Consider the following 16,709-nt stretch of genomic DNA (forward strand, 5'->3'; position numbering starts at 1 on the left):
CGCGGTTTGAGTCAGCCAGGGCCTGGTGAGGTTTGGAACGGCGAGACACGTTCTGATTGGTTGAAAAGGAGAGAGATGTTTTTGATTGGCGACAAGTCACATCGCTTTTTCATTTGATTGGCTCAAAGACAGAACGGCTATAAATTATTCAGACGTATACGTTCAGCTGTAGGTTGTTCTTTAAACTGCCTGTCTAGAAATAGAATGACAGATATGCTCATGTAAAGTCAAGTGTAGTCATGTGGTTTTTTTTTAACAGTTTCTTTGTTAATTTTGTAACTGTAAGGGCACCTTGACCTACACAAATAGAGAACGTATCTCCAAAATTAAATGCCTTTAAAATGAACAATATTCAATAAAGGTTTGAATTATATCAATATCAGCTAGTCTGGTGTGAATAACATTCCTTTGGCTGCTTTGATATGGGCATCGTCCTGCAATGACTTGAAACTGCATCTACACAAAGATTTCAGACTTTATTGGAAAAGGGTCATTAGATACAAATATATAGATACAGAAGCTCAAGGACGTTCATTTCAGACTTCATGCTGCCTGTAACATTGTCATTGCTCTGGTTGGAAGGATTTTCTTGGACCTACAACACAACAGAACATTCTGAGATATGTAACTTGCTTAGTTGCATCACAATGTCAACACACATAACTTACAAGATTTCTACATATACATTTCAGCAATACATGAAGGTCACAAAAAATAGGTTTAATAAAATATTTTTTTGATTGGTGAATGAGAAGGTTGAAGACTGGTGGGACGACTGAGATCTTGTGTTCTATGACTAGAAACTTTAAAATACTTAAAACAGTTTTTTTTTTTTTTTTTGCCAAACTGTTTTCTCATAATCATTATCATCATTAGTTGATGGTGTTTTAAAAAATATGATGTCACTGTGTTATGAGCTGGTGAACTTCTGGATTCTCAAACCTGCATATATTGATAAAGACTACTATTCAAAAGTTTGGGGTCTGTAAGATTTTTTAATGTTTTTGAAAGAAAAAAAAAGTGTAATATGCTGATTTGCTGCGCAAGGAACATTTCTTATTATTGATGTTGAAAACAGTATTTTTTATTTATTTATTTTTTGTGGAAACCATGATTTAAAAAAAATCATAATTCTTTGATGAATAAAGAAAGTTCAAAAGAAACAAATTTATTTGAAACAGATGCATCCTTGTTGAATAAAAGTATTAATTTCTTTAATAATATCTTACTGACCCCAAAGATCCGAACGGTAGTGTATATAAAAGCATATAATGCAAATACATGCTTTTGTTTTACATAATTTAGTACCATGGTGTATATAAAAGTACTCTGTTTTTACCAACCAATAACTTTACCATGGTACCACCACAGGACATTTTTGTCACAAATATAAATTAATGAAATGCTGCACACAATTTTTAAATTTTTTTTAACTAAATGCACAAATTGCCACATTCAAAACTGTAACATAAGTCAGTACCAAAAGGTTTGGTCACAGAGTATTTGGCACATTTGATCTGTAAACATAAAATCTGCATATGCATGACAATGGCAACGGAAATTGTGTTTGCTTGCCAGCTAAAATATAGTTACTCTCGGTGTGAAATTGCACACAGCAGGGCTTGACGTTTATGAAGAGATATGATGTATGCTGGAGAGCTTATGAGGCTTCTGTAAACAGCAGCATGCAGTGTGATTCATTGATTTTGTACAGCAAGGACAGCCTGTGTACTCATACCGCAATGCTTTGGAGATGTTTAAAACTCGCTGTCTGTGCACATCGTGCGCTTTGGTTTAGCACACTGTATGCAATTTCTACATTTTTATCATCAATTTCTATTGAGTTTGGCACAGATATTATGAATAGTCAGAGTATACAGCACCATGCAGCCGATTTGTCATGCATATAAAGAACCAGGTTCAAATAACATGTTGCAGTGTACATTTTATCAAATCTTCCACAGTATAGGCTAGACCAAAACACTGGCCATTTACAGCCAATAACAATGTCTGTTTGGCTGATTAACAGATGTTCGGTTTGGTCAATGAATTGGAAACTACTTCGGATTTTTTTGTGAATTTGAAATAAATATTGTTTAAAACGGGCAATAATTTCATGTCAGCAATCTCATTTGCAGTCATTATTGTAGTACCTATCAGCATTATCATCCACTCTTCTTTTATAGATATTAGCATAGTCCATAATGAAAAAAACATATCAGTTCAGTGTTATTTTAGTATTCTTAATATATTATAGTATTTAATATTTGGTTTTATTTTTATATGTTCAGCTTTAATTTTAGTTTACGTTTTAGTAATTTTGTCATTTTTAAATATATCTATCTAGCTTTAATTTATTTTAACTATTTACATTTTAGTTGCCAAGACAACATTTCTAATTTTCGTTTTAAGTTCTAATATTCATATTGTATTGATTTCAGCTATAGCTTAACTTTAGCTTTCAGTTAACAAAATGACTTTTAATAGTGTTACAATACTGTATCTGTTGACTACTGGTACAGTATTTCCAACTTCACTATCCATGCTGGACAAACCATTAGTTCTCTCTCACCACAAGGTGTCGCTACAACATCAAGGCTAATCAACATGCCTATGTATGCAGCATCTTTTACCCATTTCATACATAAACTGACTAAAGATGTTGATTGTCCTTAGGCATTATACTGTGTGTGATTTACTTGAAAACTGTATAAACCAGACCAGTTGTGTTTCATCTTCCTGGACACACAAGAGACATTTACGGTTGTAGTCTGAACAAAAATAAAAGCTTCCCAAAGTTGAGTTTGTGGTGAATAGCTGGTGGATTTGGTCCTCTTGATCTCCATTTTGCTCTCTTTTCCTTTGGTGAAATAATGCAACCTGAAGTTAGTCACCATAATGGGCACCTTTGAGGACCGAGAGAGGACACGGTGGACGAGATCACTCTTCCTCCTCGTCCTCCTCCTCTTCCTCCTCCGTGATGAGGAAGGGGTCGTATTTGAGGCAGTTGTGGAGGTACTGAAGGAGGGTGCGGTGCAGGTGTTGAGTGCTCCGCTCTTCTCTCAAGGTGTGGCCTTCATCTGGGTACAGCTGAAGGGTGTAGTTGGCCTCTACCTTCACCAGACGACTCAACAACTCGGCGCTGTGTTGGAAATGTACCCGCGCTAAACACACACAAACAAGTAGAATATTACTTAAAATCCACAAATGATGTATCTGATTTTAAATTTCATTATTATGTAAGCTAACCATCTGCTGTCCCATGTATGAGGAGGAAGTTTTCGTCTTTTAGCGTATTGATGTTGTCCAACAAAGACGCAGTCTGCAAAGACACAACAGAAACGTGTGACTTTGTTAGGTCAGTGAATACAGTGGCAGAAGTTTAGTTAGTATATGTTATATTGGTATCTCAATCACTATATAAAAAGGTAATTGTAGTTTTGTGACTACAAATGTGACTTTATATCCAATTTTGGGTATAAATAACTAACTTTATGTCACAATGTGACTTTAAATCTAAAAATGTTGACTGTTTATGTAACTGTAACATATGTGACTAAATTTCACAATTGTGATTGTTTCTCATAAGTGTATCTTTGTGTCACAATGTGACTTTATATCTCACAAATGTGACTGTTTCTCGTAACTGTAACTTTGTCACAATGTGACTTTATATCTCACAAATGTGACAGTTTCTCGTAACTGTTACTTTGTCACAATGTAACTTTATACTGTATATCACAATTGTGACTTTGTTTCTCGTAACTGTTACAATGTGACTGATTCTCATAACTGATACTTTAAAGACTTTAAATCTCACAAATATGACTTTGTTTCTCTTAACTGTAACTGTCACAATGTAACACTATATGCCACAACTTCATATCTCACAATTGTGACTGTTTCTTGTAACTAACTTTGTCACAATATAACATGTCTTGAAATATCACAATTGTGATTTTGTTTTTGCTCTCAATTACCCGACAATGTGACCTTAAATCTCACAATTGTGGCTTTATAATGTAACAATGTAACTTAGTGTCACAATGTAGCTACAATTTGTCACAATTTTACTTTAAATCTCACAACTGTGACTTTGTTTTCCATAACTGTAACTTTGGATGTTACAATTGTGTATTTTTTTCTTGTAACTGTAACTGTCACAATGAGACTTTGTTTCTTGTAACTGTAACTTTGTCACAATGCAACGTGTCTTATTTTACCTTTTTTATTTTTTACTCTGTGGCACAAATAAGCGTCTATAACATAATGCTTGATAATGAATGAAAAAGTTATTGATGCAAAAAGCCCACCATGTATGAGTGCTCCTCTTTAGTTGGAAGGCCTAGATATCTCTCTGAGAAGGCAGCACCTGAAAAACCAGGTTGAAATTATTTTCACCCATAAATCTGAAATTAAACTGCAGTACACTACAGATTATACCATTTATCAAATGTAAAAAAGTAGTACCAGGACACTTTGATATATACCATGGGACTGAATGATTACCATATCACATACCATGGTATTTTGAAGTACTCCAAGGCACTTCAAAGAATGTCTAGAAATACTGTTCTTCCATAGTGCAGTTTTTGCTAGTGTATGGATCTGGAACTCACTATAGAGCTTGAAGTCTGTGATGGGAGCCATGACAGCGGCACATTTGAACATCTGATCGGTTGCAGTCAACATCTTTAAACCTAAATAGCCACCGAATCCCTGTGAGGACAAATGAAGGCTGATGTCAGAGCTCTGCAACTGAAGACTGAAATCAAAGTACATATCCTAAGTGAGAATATGATGCAAGTCTACAAAGGGATTCATTTGCTTAGAAGATGTGTATTAAAGCAATAGGCCTTGAGAGGCCTTTAGATTGGGTTGACCACTTTTAAGTGCTGCTATTTGAAGTTATGCAACATCGAAACCCCATTAACCACCAAAAAAAATAAGAATCAATGTAATGCTGTAAAGTTTATCTGTGTTTTTTAAACACCAATTTTCTTGGGTGTTGAATGTCAGGGGTGTTTGCCAGGGCATTGCTATGCAGTTGCTAAGGTGTTCTGAGTGTTTTTAATACATTGCTAAGGTGATATATAGCTCATTAGCCTAACTGTAGGCTGTTTACTGTTGCCAACATGCAAAAATCAGCTATTTATTCAAATGCTCCTCCAATAAGATGTTAGAGCTTGCATTCTAAAATTTCACAACATATATTTTACCTTTCCATAAACAGCAATTCTTCTCCCATCAATGTATGGCAGCTGCATTAACCATCTGTTATGAAACATGCACATTTTAGGTGCTATTTAGCAGTTATGATAAATGGCTGGTCTTTTAAAAGCAGCCAATGTATTAATAACTATGCTGAGACATACACATCGCCTTGAGCAAAAAGTAGGTTCAATTAAATTAGGCAAGCAAGCGTTCAACAAAATATGGAAGAAAACCCAGCGTCTGCTTTAGAGCATAAAGCTTTTCCTAATCAGATATTTTGTGGCGTAATGTGCAAAATGACTTTTCTATTACAGGTATTATTCTTAATAACTGATAAGAGAGAATGACTCACTCCACGACTCCTAGCTTGTCTTTAAAGCGGAGGGAGCCCAGTTTACGAGGGTCCAGGATGCTGCTTTTCTGTCCCTGCGAGGCCCGGCTTTTGCTGTCGATCCAGGCCAGCGCCACTCCATGCAGGCTGGACAAAACCTCTGGCCAGCCCAGGGTGAACTCCTCTGTTACCGACTCCCTGCCAGGAACACTGTCACTAGAGGTGCAGAGACCAATGGATGGATGGAGGTGTTGACACAATGTCACATTGTAGATTAAAAAGACATTAGCACACACTTCTTGCATCTCAATCAAGCATGTGCATATTGCTTATTAATAACGCAGCATTCATAAATCATGTAGCCTAACCAACTACGGCAAGGGAGAGTCTTAACTAGATTTGCATTTCCAAAAGGAGATATAGCTGCTTGCAAGGCAGCAAAAGAAGTTATATGCTAAAAATTAGAGCTGCTTTGTCACTGTCAAGACACTCAGCACGTATCTTGTTTTCTGAATGCAACACTGGCTTATTATTACTTAGTAGTATATGCTACAGTATAGAGTATACACTGCTTACTATTTAAAAAATAGTTATTAAAACATTAAGCATTAGCTCAGCATGAACGTTTTAAGTAGAAGCATGCTACATTCTTGTCACATTACCTTCTAATGTTGCAATTTTAACTAATATTATTTTTTTATTAAACAGCATACATTATTTTTGGTTTATCCATCACACTAGAAATGGAAGGTCAAGTCGAGTGCATTGCATTGTGGGATGTATAATTTAAGTTTCATATATGCCAGAAAGACCAAATGCAATTCAGTATGCAAATGTTTCATTAAGAGGAGCTTAATTATGATTATTATGCATTTGAAAAAAACTGAATGTTTAATAAATGTAATTACTATGGACGTTTGTACCTCAGAATAAACAAACAAGAAAGGTTTCTACGACTTAACTTCTCGTAGAAGTTGTAACTGTGACTTCATATCTCACACATCTAAAAAATTCTTTTTTTTAGAAACAGCAAATTTATTTGTCATGTTTATTACTTTTTGTCTCAAATTAAATCAAGTAAAAAAAAAAAAAAATGTTTGGCTACCGTCAACTGTTTGGTTACCAACATTCTTCAAAATATCTTATTTTGTGTTCAACAGAGGAAAGAAGTTTGGAACAACATAGGGGTGAGTAAATGATGCTACTATCCCTTCAAGCAGCACAGCTGTTTTCAGCATTGATAATAAATGTTTCTCGAGCAGCAGATCATCATAGAATGATTTCTGAAGGATCATGTGACACTGAAGACTGGAGTAATGATGCTGAAAATTCAGCTTTAGCTATCACAGGAATACATTAAATTTTAAATAAAACATATTCAAATAGAATCAGTTATATTAAATTGTAATATTATTTCACACTATTGTTGTTTTTACTGTATTTGTGATCAAATTAATGCAGCCTTGGTGAGCAGGAAAAAAAAACAAAAAAAATCTTACCAACTGCAAACAGTGTGACCTTTTATATCTCATAATGCGACTTTTTTATTTAAAATTTTATCTCATAATAACCTGTCTTTCTTTTTACTCTAAAGCAGAGATGGGCTTCCATACAATATAAAGCAGCCTTACTAACAATATCATACAGGTGCTAGTGAAATGCTGGGAGACACTTACATGATAATAAGGAGAGGGTGCAGGTTTCCCTCGTACCCAGGGGGCAGGGACATCTTCAGATCTAGGTCTGTAATTATTAGCAAAGGCAGTTAAAACAGAACAAACGGCCGTTTCTACTGTACCATACTGCAAGGAAGTCTTGGTACCGGCTCATCAATATTCCAACCACTGGCAAATGAGCTCCCATGAGCATGTTGGTTTTAACAGACTCTCAGTAACACACACACACACATGCACAAACAAATACAGTCGGGGGACCTGATGCAAAAAGCATGTGCAATTTATATACAGAGATGTGCACATGTGCAAACCCCATCATACAAGCAAAAACACACACGCAAAGAAGCCACGATGGGCTTCCCCTAAAGGCAGGTACCGCTGTGAGGATCCAATTAGCAAAACCGGAACAATTACCTGATTGATTCTTAAATCTAGTTGGCTTTGTAAAAGGTTGAGATCAATTTATGCTAAAAGGAGGAATGTAATCAGTTACTTAAGAAATCTTTTTACCGCTGTTGTCGGAAGATAGCGTCTGGAAAACTGTCTCAGAGAGCCTCTTGGTTTCAAGAGACATAGCGAGGAGGCTGTTGTCTTCCACCAGCATGTAACCTGGAAATGCAGCACATAGACTTAATATATTTTTGGCATTAAACCAGAACGATCAACCACCATGGAGTATTTAAATGTTAAGACTATGAAATAAAGGATGAAGCCAGATAATAAAATTTAAAAGATATTATGCAGCACTTTTAGATGTTTTAGTGAACTCTCTCACTACAACAAACTCTTAAAATACTCAGTGGGGTGCTTTCATACTAATACAATCTATTTTCTTGAAAGAATAATTTTCTAAAGCAAATGTGAGTGGATGCTTGGGTGTTGCTTTGTGGTCACCAAGGTATTCTAGACTGTTTTCTATTTTAATATATTTTGAAATCCTGTGATGGCAAAGCTGAATTTTCAGCATCATTACTCCAGTCTTCAGTGTCACATGATCCTTCAGAAATAATTTCATTTAGTGGGCAACCACTCACCTATCATGATCGACAATGAGCAAATTAGAAAGGTTTCTTCGTATAAGCATTTAGGTTTATTTATTGATAATAACCTATATATTGACATAACGTGTCATTAGGTGCAACAAAAAATGTGCTTCCTTTGGAGGCTTAGGGAGGCGTTCATTTTTGAAACACAATGAAGATTTTTTTTTGATGAAATCTGAGAGCTTTCTGTCCCTCCATTGACAGCTACACAACCACCACTTTGATGCTTCAAAAAGTTAATAAAGAGATCGTAAAACGAATCCATATAAATTGAGCGGTTTATTTTCTGAAATTTTCTGAAGAGATTTGATTACTTTATACTATGAACACATTCAATTTAGTATTTTACCCTCATTGGTACTCATTGGTTCTTGCTGAGGCTGAAACGTGCTGCGTAACACGAGAATGAACCTCATTGGTTCTTGCGGAAGCTCAAACATGCTGCGTAACATGAGAATGAACCTCATTGGTTCTTGCGGAAGCTCAAACATGCTGCGTAACATGAGAATGAACCTCATTGGTCCTTGTGGAAGCTCAAAACTGCTGCGTAACACATGAAAGAACCTCATTGGTCCTTGTGGAAGCGCAAAACTGCTGCGTAACACATGAAAGAACCTCATTGGTCCTTGTGGAAGCTCAAAACTGCTGCGTAACACAAGAATGAACGTCATTGGTCCTTGTGGAAGCTCAAAACTGCTGCGTAACACAAGAATGAACCTCATTGGTCCTTGTGGAAGCTCAAAACTGCTGTGTAACACAAGAATGAACGTCATTGGTCCTTGTGGAAGCTCAAAACTGCTGCGTAACACAAGAATGAACCTCATTGGTCCTTGTGGAAGCTCAAAAAACATGCTTGAGCTTCCATCTACCACAACTGATGTGTGAGTTGATGAATGTTTATATGTAAATAAAAGCCTAAATTCAATCTGTTCCATCATATATAGTGATCGAGTCTCTCCATAAAATTTGGACTAAACCGCTTAATTCATATGGATTAGATTTACGATCTCTTTATAAACTTTTTTAAGCATCAAAAGTAGTAGTTGCGTCAGCTGTCTATGGAGGGATGTGTTCCTAAGATGAACAAAAATAGTACAGGTTTGGAACGACATGAGGGTGTGTAATTAATGACATCATTTTAATTCGAAGTCAAGTACAATTTAATTTAACATTCATGTTCATAGTAAAAAAACATCCTAGATGAATTACGCAGACACATTTTTTACGTAGGATTGTGGGTTTATTTGAGTTCCTATCCTAACTCAACTAAGTATGAACAACAATAATTGTAATACTTGCCTTAGAAGCAGAAAAATGTTCACCAGGGTGCATTTATAAAAAATATTTGTCTACTTTTTTGACACAATTTTATTAGTAACCAATATCTTTCTTTCCCACAGCCACACATGGCTGACTAAAAAACAGCTTGTAATGAGGAAAGTATTAATTCTACTCACTGGATGGATCACTTGTGCTGTGAATGGTCACCTTTGGGACACCTGGGCCTGTAAAATTATGACAGAGATGAGACGTGCATCTTTATTCATCCACCTAAATGTGTGTTTGAGAGAGTCAGTGACCTTACCCAAGCAATAGAGGGTAAAGTATGTCTGATTGTGGCTGAAGTCCGCTTTGAAGAAGCTGCATCGCTCAAACAGGTTGCATGTCAGACACTGGCGATGAAACACTCCTCCAAGCTCCACACTAGTCAACAAGCATGCATTTCATTATTTTACAACCCATCATCTTTATGCCATCAACCTCTGCTAAAAGTGTTCTGCGTTTGTACAGCGATTAGAATATACAACTTACAAAATGTTTATCATAAACTAGCGCCAGGCCCAGAATCTGCCCTACCTAAATTTACAGGCAGGAGCCGCTACTGCCATCGATAACAATCACAGTATTCTTCAGTACAAAAATGAACACTGTCATAATTTACTCCACCTCATGTCTTTATAAACCTGTCTGACCTTCTTCTGTGAAACAAAATGAAACATTTTTAACCCTCTGGTTGTGGATTTAATTTTTTCCCAAAAATGCTAGTCATTTTTAACACATTGGACAAAAACATACTGAATTTGCTCACACAGGGTATATCAACTTCTCAAAAATTATTTTATCATTTTTAAGCATGTTTTCCCTGCCTTCTTCCCTACACTTGTGGTGTTACTGGTTAAAAATTACGACCTACAAATAATACTTAAATATTTTGTTATGCTATGCTATTGCCAAAAAATGGATACAATCTTTTCATCAGCTTGTTTTCTTTCAATTAGGAAAGGTTTTGCATTTCGTTTTTTGGAACTGATTGAGGCCTCACTGATCTGAGCTTATGCACCTCTGTTTTTTTGAGGTGAATAAGGCCTACGATCAATCAGTTCCAAAAAGAATACAAAACCGGTTCTAATTGAAAGAAAACAAGAATATTTGATAATAAAATAGCATAATGGGACATTTAAAAAGGCCAGTATTTTTGACTGGGAACACCAAATTAGGTAAAGGATTTTCAACAGAGCACAAGAGTTAATGATATTCATGCTGCTCTTTTCCATAAAATGAAAGCATATATTGACCAGGATTGCCAAATTCATGAAGCATAAAATGAACACTAAACTTTTTTGTCTTTACTGTCCCTTTTTGATAAATTGAATGCATCCTTGATAAAAAATATATATATTTTTTTTTTTTAACTTAAAGACTTTTGAACGATAATGTACATGTTTGGCTTAACTATCCCTAGAACTTCCAGTATGTGAAACACACACGCTGAGCTAGTTTTCAATTATCCACTTGCTTGAGCCCAATGCTGGACCTTTGCACTTTCGCCATATATTGCTCGGATGGTCGCAATAAAAAATCTATGAGAAATTGTGGCCCACGGAGAGCAAGTGAGAGGCTCAAAGCATTAATCAAAGGTTAGAGAACACCGTTTAAATCTTTGTGAGGTTCAGCACCTCCCCCTCTGCCCGTCTCCTTTTCAACCTTCTCTATCTCTCTCTGCCTCTTGCTCTAGCTCTCTAAGCTGCCGTTTCTGTTAAACGAATTAGCTGGGCTTCTTGCCTGGAGCTCACTAGGGGTAAAAAAAAAAAACTATTGGGTTTTCACGAATGTCCCCGAAAACGCATCTCAGATACGTTTCGATGTAAACTGGAAGGATTTAATTGATTACAGCACAAGCCATCGATGAACATTCACACTGAGAAACTGGACCGTCAATGCGCATAAAGAATATCAACATGTAATGATGATAAGGACGTCCAAAACCCACAAACCTATTGAGGAAATTAAATATCTCACAACACAACAGGGTGTGCAAATGCTGTCAGACTGATTTAGATGCAAATGCGCAGCACAGCATGAGAGGTGCAGAATTCCTAGACAGTGATGATAAAATACTCAATTACAGCTTAAAAGACATATCGTTCGGGACAGAACCCACCTGTATAAGTGTCTACTCTGCTGCGACTCCTCCGTGCTCAGAAAATAGCTACAGGGGAAAAACACATTAAGGAAATCTGAAAAGGTTTTTAGAGTTACTATGTAGTCAGTCATTTATCCTTTAATAATAGAGTCTACTTCCACATACTGCCTTATTTCAGCTGCATGCTAAGTAGGATTGTATCTGTTACACATGCAAAGTAGGGAAGACTGTGACATGCATTCATTTCTGTCAGTACCAGATTAATTGTAAGTCATTGATTTACGGGCCTAAACTTTGATTTGAGCTATAGATCTGACTATTTATAAATATTCATGCATTGAAAAGATAAAAAAGTCTTTTTTTTTCTGAAAAAGCTATCACTTCTGGGATGGTTATTCAAGAGGGTTTGTTTTATGCGGCCGCAATTAGAGAACAACGGCGTGAGAAAATGACAGAGTCATTACAGTCAATTCAGCATTCAATTACTGTATTCATTTTAATTAAGTGCCATCTATGCTGATTCAGTGGGATAAATTGGATTGCTAGGAGTAAATAATGCTATAATTACTCGTATTAGGTAGTTTGGTTGACTATGAGATGCTTTACGACACAGTCTTGAGGCTTTTGAGTCAAAATGGTTTGCTCATAAAATTCGATCTGTCATACATTTTATCGTTCTCCTCATCGAGCGCGCACAGCGAGGTTACATCCCAGTTCCCTGACGTTAGAAAGCGAGGAGATACAGAAGGAGTGGAAGCCTGAAGAAAAAGAAAGAGAAAGAGATAGATAAAGCTTATATGAGGTCTAAAGAGAAGGCGGGTTGTAATGGAAAGCAAGTGGACAGGAAGATGAGGAAACATTAGACAATGTGAAATATCCAATCTAAAGAAAATGACAGAAAAAAATGTATATAATAATGTACTGTATATGTTCACTTATTTATTTAATTTCAGATTTTATATACACCACTGAGCCAAAACACCTGCCTAATATGCTGTTGGTCCTCCACGTGCTGCCAAAACAGCGCTGAGTGGTCAAGGCATGAACTCTACAAGACCCCTGAAGGTGTCCTGTGGGATCTGACATCAAGACATTAGCAGCAGATCCTTCAAGTCCTGTAGGATATGAGGTGGAGCCACCGTGGATCGAACTTGTTGGTCCAGCACATCCACAGATGCTCAATTGGTTTGAGATCTGGGTAATTTGGAGGCCAGGGCAACATCTTCTGCTCTTCATTGTGTTCCTCAAATCATTCCCGAATAATGTGTGCAGAGTGCATTATCCAGCTGAAAGTGGCCATTTCCACCAGGAAACACCATTGTCATCCACGTGATGTAAAAGAAAACAGGACTAGAACTAAGACGGACCAGGCGACCTTCCATGGTCCAGTTCCGACGCTCACGTGCCCATTGTAGGCGCTTTCGGCAGTGGACAGGGGTCATCATAGGCACTATAAGCTACTACTACTCTAAGGAGCCACATATGCAGCAGAGTGCAATGCACTGTGTGTTGTGACATTCCTCCCATAACCATCATTAAAATTTTGAGTGACTTGTGCCACAGTAGACCTTATGTTGGCTCGGACTAGACAGGCTGGCTTTCGTTGCCCTAGTGCATCAGTTAGCCTTGGGCGTCCAACACCCAGTAGCCAGCTTGTGGTTTGTCTTTCCTCGGACCACTGTTGGTAAATTCTCACCACTGACCGTGAGAAACTCGCAAGCCTTACTGTTTCAGAGATACTCTGACCCAGTCGCCTTGCCATAACAATTTGGCTTTTGTCCAAGTCCCTCAGATCTTGATTCCTGCCCATTTCTTCTGCATCCACCACGTTGATTACAAGAACTGATTGTTTGCGTCCAATCCAATCTACCCAGACCTTAATATGTGGCCTTGTTAGAAGATGATCAACAGAATTTGGATCACCTGTGACTGGTCATAATGTTTTGGCTCATCAGTATATGTATAGATAAAACTTATATTAGGTTTAAAGAGAAGGCGAGGAATAATGGAAAGCAGTGGACGGGAAGATAAAGGAAGATAGATATATATTAATATATGTAATGTTTTTATATAGGAATATAAGAGCAGATTGGTGTATGTAACTCGTGATATAAATTTGTAAATGACTTCAAAAATTCAAAAAACTAAAATCTAAATTAACATAACTATTTATTCAAATGAAAGTCTAACAGTTAAAATGAGAGAAAGACAATACACAGGGGTTCAACATCGCCCCCACTTGCAATAAAAAGTCACATACACGTATGGTACTTCAGGTTTCTAATCACGAAGTTTATAAGTGCATCTAATTTCACTGTGCATAGCATGAGTACGAAATTATTCCACCCACAGACCTGAGCGGGGAGACTGGCGATGTGGAGGAACTCCCCACGGGCCCCTTGCTTGGCAGGCAGAATGAGGTAAAACAGGGAACCATCTGCCGTGAACAATGGCTCCTCCTGTAGGACAAGCCACCATCAATATGCATTCCTCCAACAGATCAACGAGAGACAACACCATTTTGATGCAATTCATTTCTTGCCAAGGTGGATGCAGCTTTTAGGAACCAAAGAACAGAATCTGAGAACTGAGAGAGAGAGAGAGAGAGAGAGAGAGAGAGAGAGAGAGAGAGAGAGAGAGAGAGGCTGAACATACCTGCCGCTGGTTGTTGTGCCAAAAGTCCATCACCATTTGGTGCTTCTAAAGATTAAAGATGTTTTAAAAGGATTAGACATGTTATATATTAGAAGTAAAATATGTTTTTTAAATCATTTGTTCTCTTCTGCCTGCCAGGGAGAGTAGTACATCATAACAAACTCCACCGCTAACGCAGAGTTTCAGGCAATCCATCATTCTCATTGGCATCACATTTAGGAAGTGCATGTTTCATTTTTATCTGCAGTTTAGATGTGCTGTCTGCAACAACTAGAGTTCCACATCAATTCCATTAGGCTGTTCTAAATTTTTACTTTATTTATGAATTATGGTACATAATAATTTCCTCTTTTTACATTTAGATTGCTGTTATCTAACACTTAAAGTTAATCTTAAAACAGATTAACTGTTTACCCTAAAGGGACATGTAGTGGAGTATGACTTGTTTTCATGAATTTTTAAAATCTCTATATAAAATGAATGGGAAAATACACTATCATTGACATTTTTACACTATCATTCAAAAGTTTGGGTTCAGTCAAATTTTCATTTAGTTTTTAAAAGAAAATAAATTAATACTTTCATTCAAGCAAGGGTGCATTCATTTGATCAAAAGTGACAGCAAAACCATTTACAATGTTACAAAAGATATTAATATTTCATATAAATGCTGTCCTTTTGAACTTTCTGTTCATTAAAGAATGGCATATATCATTTTTTGTATGTAATACTATAACAATGTTTATTTATAAGATTTGATTGCTTAAATATTTGTATACATTTGAATATTAAGTAGTTTGCATGGAGATTAATTTAAGCTAAAATCACGTAATAAAAGAATTGTGGCTTGTCCAAAAATCTTCGATCACCGCTCAACAACCTCAGAGCTCATGGTCTTGAGATGTTTATAAACATTATTGTTAAAAATCAATTTCTCTATGGAGAAAATGAATGGGAGTTTTACTTCCCGTGCCAAACTCTGTTATGTATTTCAACACAGCTCCCAATGCCTCCAATTATAAAACTCTGTTGACAGATTTATCAACACACAGGGTGTAGAAATCAAACAAGAACTGCACATCCCTGTCAGACACTCCCGTGCGCATGCATTCAATCACTCGGACATAAAAAGGGAATGACCTTTAGGCATTAAGACAGGCTGCGCATTAAAATTCAGGCTTAAAAGTAAAGCTGAGTTAGTCTTTCACGCCTCCAGAAGGAAATTAAGCTGAGCTGGCAGAAGAGAAGCAAGCGATTCTCTGTATGTTCTGAGCAGAATAAAGAGTGAGAGCCAGATCGATGGATCCTTTAAGAGTAAAGATACCCAGTGGGGAGCAGTGGATGAGCTGGAAACCCCTCACCTCTGAGCAGGCTCCTGTCGTGGCCTCACACACACACAGCACGGACTGGTTCTGGACACGGTTCAACCAGCGCACAGTCAGACGGGTGCTGCTTATCCAGCTCACCATAGAGATGTAGCTATCTCTAGAGAAAGAGAGAGAGATTCAGAATCACCACTTTATTCATTATTTCGGTAACGCTTTAAAATAAGGTCTCATTTAACTGTCACCCCCCTTTTTGAGAATGTACATTAAAATGCACTATTCAAGCTTAAATGGTTGTAATTCAAGAATGCTTTGGAGTATAGACCTAAGTTTGGTCTTGTTTTAAAGGGAAAAAATAGCAGATTATTGCTGAAGTGAAAGCACTTCAAAAAATTAAAGTATGAAAAAGTTATGGAAGTTTAAATTTACATTAAATCAAATATAATTTTTTTCATATTTTTCTTTTATATAAAACATATATTTTACAAAATATGTTTTACAAAAAAATTACTATAAAATCAAAGCCATATATCTAACCAAGTTGTGTTCCAAATGTGAAGTTGATATCACAAAAATTGAAGTTCCCATGAGATTTTGTTTAGGCGTATTACCAAAAATAGCCACCGGGTGTCATTGAATTCCATTGAATTTAACTGTATGCATTCTAACATAACAAATGAATAAATTTCTGTCCAAATATCACTTCTGTCACAAAATATGGAACCTTGAGACTCAGACCTTTCTGACAATATGTGTTTTGTCAAGATTAGAAAATATTTTTATCATAAATTATGAAACATAATGATGCCCAAAAGGGGAGGAGCCTGATCAAATAATTTAGAGTACCGTTTCTATGGTAACACAATGTCCAATTTCAAAACAGTTTTCACAGGATGAATTCTGAGATCGTAAGCTTTCAAATGATACCTAATTTATGATAACTACTAAAATATGTAATGTAATAAAAAAAGGCGATAAAAAAATATAATATAATATTTTAGAGGATAATATATATATTATACTTTTTAGAAGATAATATTA

The 16,709-nt window shown here is 36.4% G+C and overlaps 1 protein-coding gene across 3 annotated transcripts in view; it reads right to left on the reverse strand.

The window, feature by feature from the left end:
• Positions 1-462: 462 nt before the first annotated feature.
• The window catches only part of LOC309481317 (inactive dipeptidyl peptidase 10), a 57,711-nt gene continuing 41,464 nt past the window's right edge, over positions 463-16,709 (reverse strand). For all 3 annotated transcript variants that reach the window (XM_082146195.1, XM_082146194.1, XM_082146196.1), the window contains 15 exons: positions 15,705-15,828; positions 14,344-14,388; positions 14,043-14,147; positions 12,355-12,446; positions 11,707-11,754; positions 9,850-9,968; positions 9,722-9,769; positions 7,732-7,830; positions 7,222-7,288; positions 5,567-5,761; positions 5,220-5,274; positions 4,620-4,719; positions 4,314-4,372; positions 3,250-3,322; positions 463-3,164 (listed from right to left, as the gene is read on the reverse strand). In XM_082146195.1, the coding sequence (XP_082002321.1) occupies positions 2,941-3,164; positions 3,250-3,322; positions 4,314-4,372; positions 4,620-4,719; positions 5,220-5,274; positions 5,567-5,761; positions 7,222-7,288; positions 7,732-7,830; positions 9,722-9,769; positions 9,850-9,968; positions 11,707-11,754; positions 12,355-12,446; positions 14,043-14,147; positions 14,344-14,388; positions 15,705-15,828 (1,453 nt within the window). In that variant the 3' untranslated portion in view covers positions 463-2,940. The remainder of the gene's footprint in view (positions 3,165-3,249; positions 3,323-4,313; positions 4,373-4,619; positions 4,720-5,219; positions 5,275-5,566; positions 5,762-7,221; positions 7,289-7,731; positions 7,831-9,721; positions 9,770-9,849; positions 9,969-11,706; positions 11,755-12,354; positions 12,447-14,042; positions 14,148-14,343; positions 14,389-15,704; positions 15,829-16,709) is intronic.

The sequence above is a fragment of the Leuciscus leuciscus genome (assembly GCF_965113295.1).
Source record: "Leuciscus leuciscus genome assembly, chromosome: 18".
In the NCBI taxonomy this organism is placed as follows: Eukaryota; Metazoa; Chordata; class Actinopteri; order Cypriniformes; family Leuciscidae; genus Leuciscus; species Leuciscus leuciscus.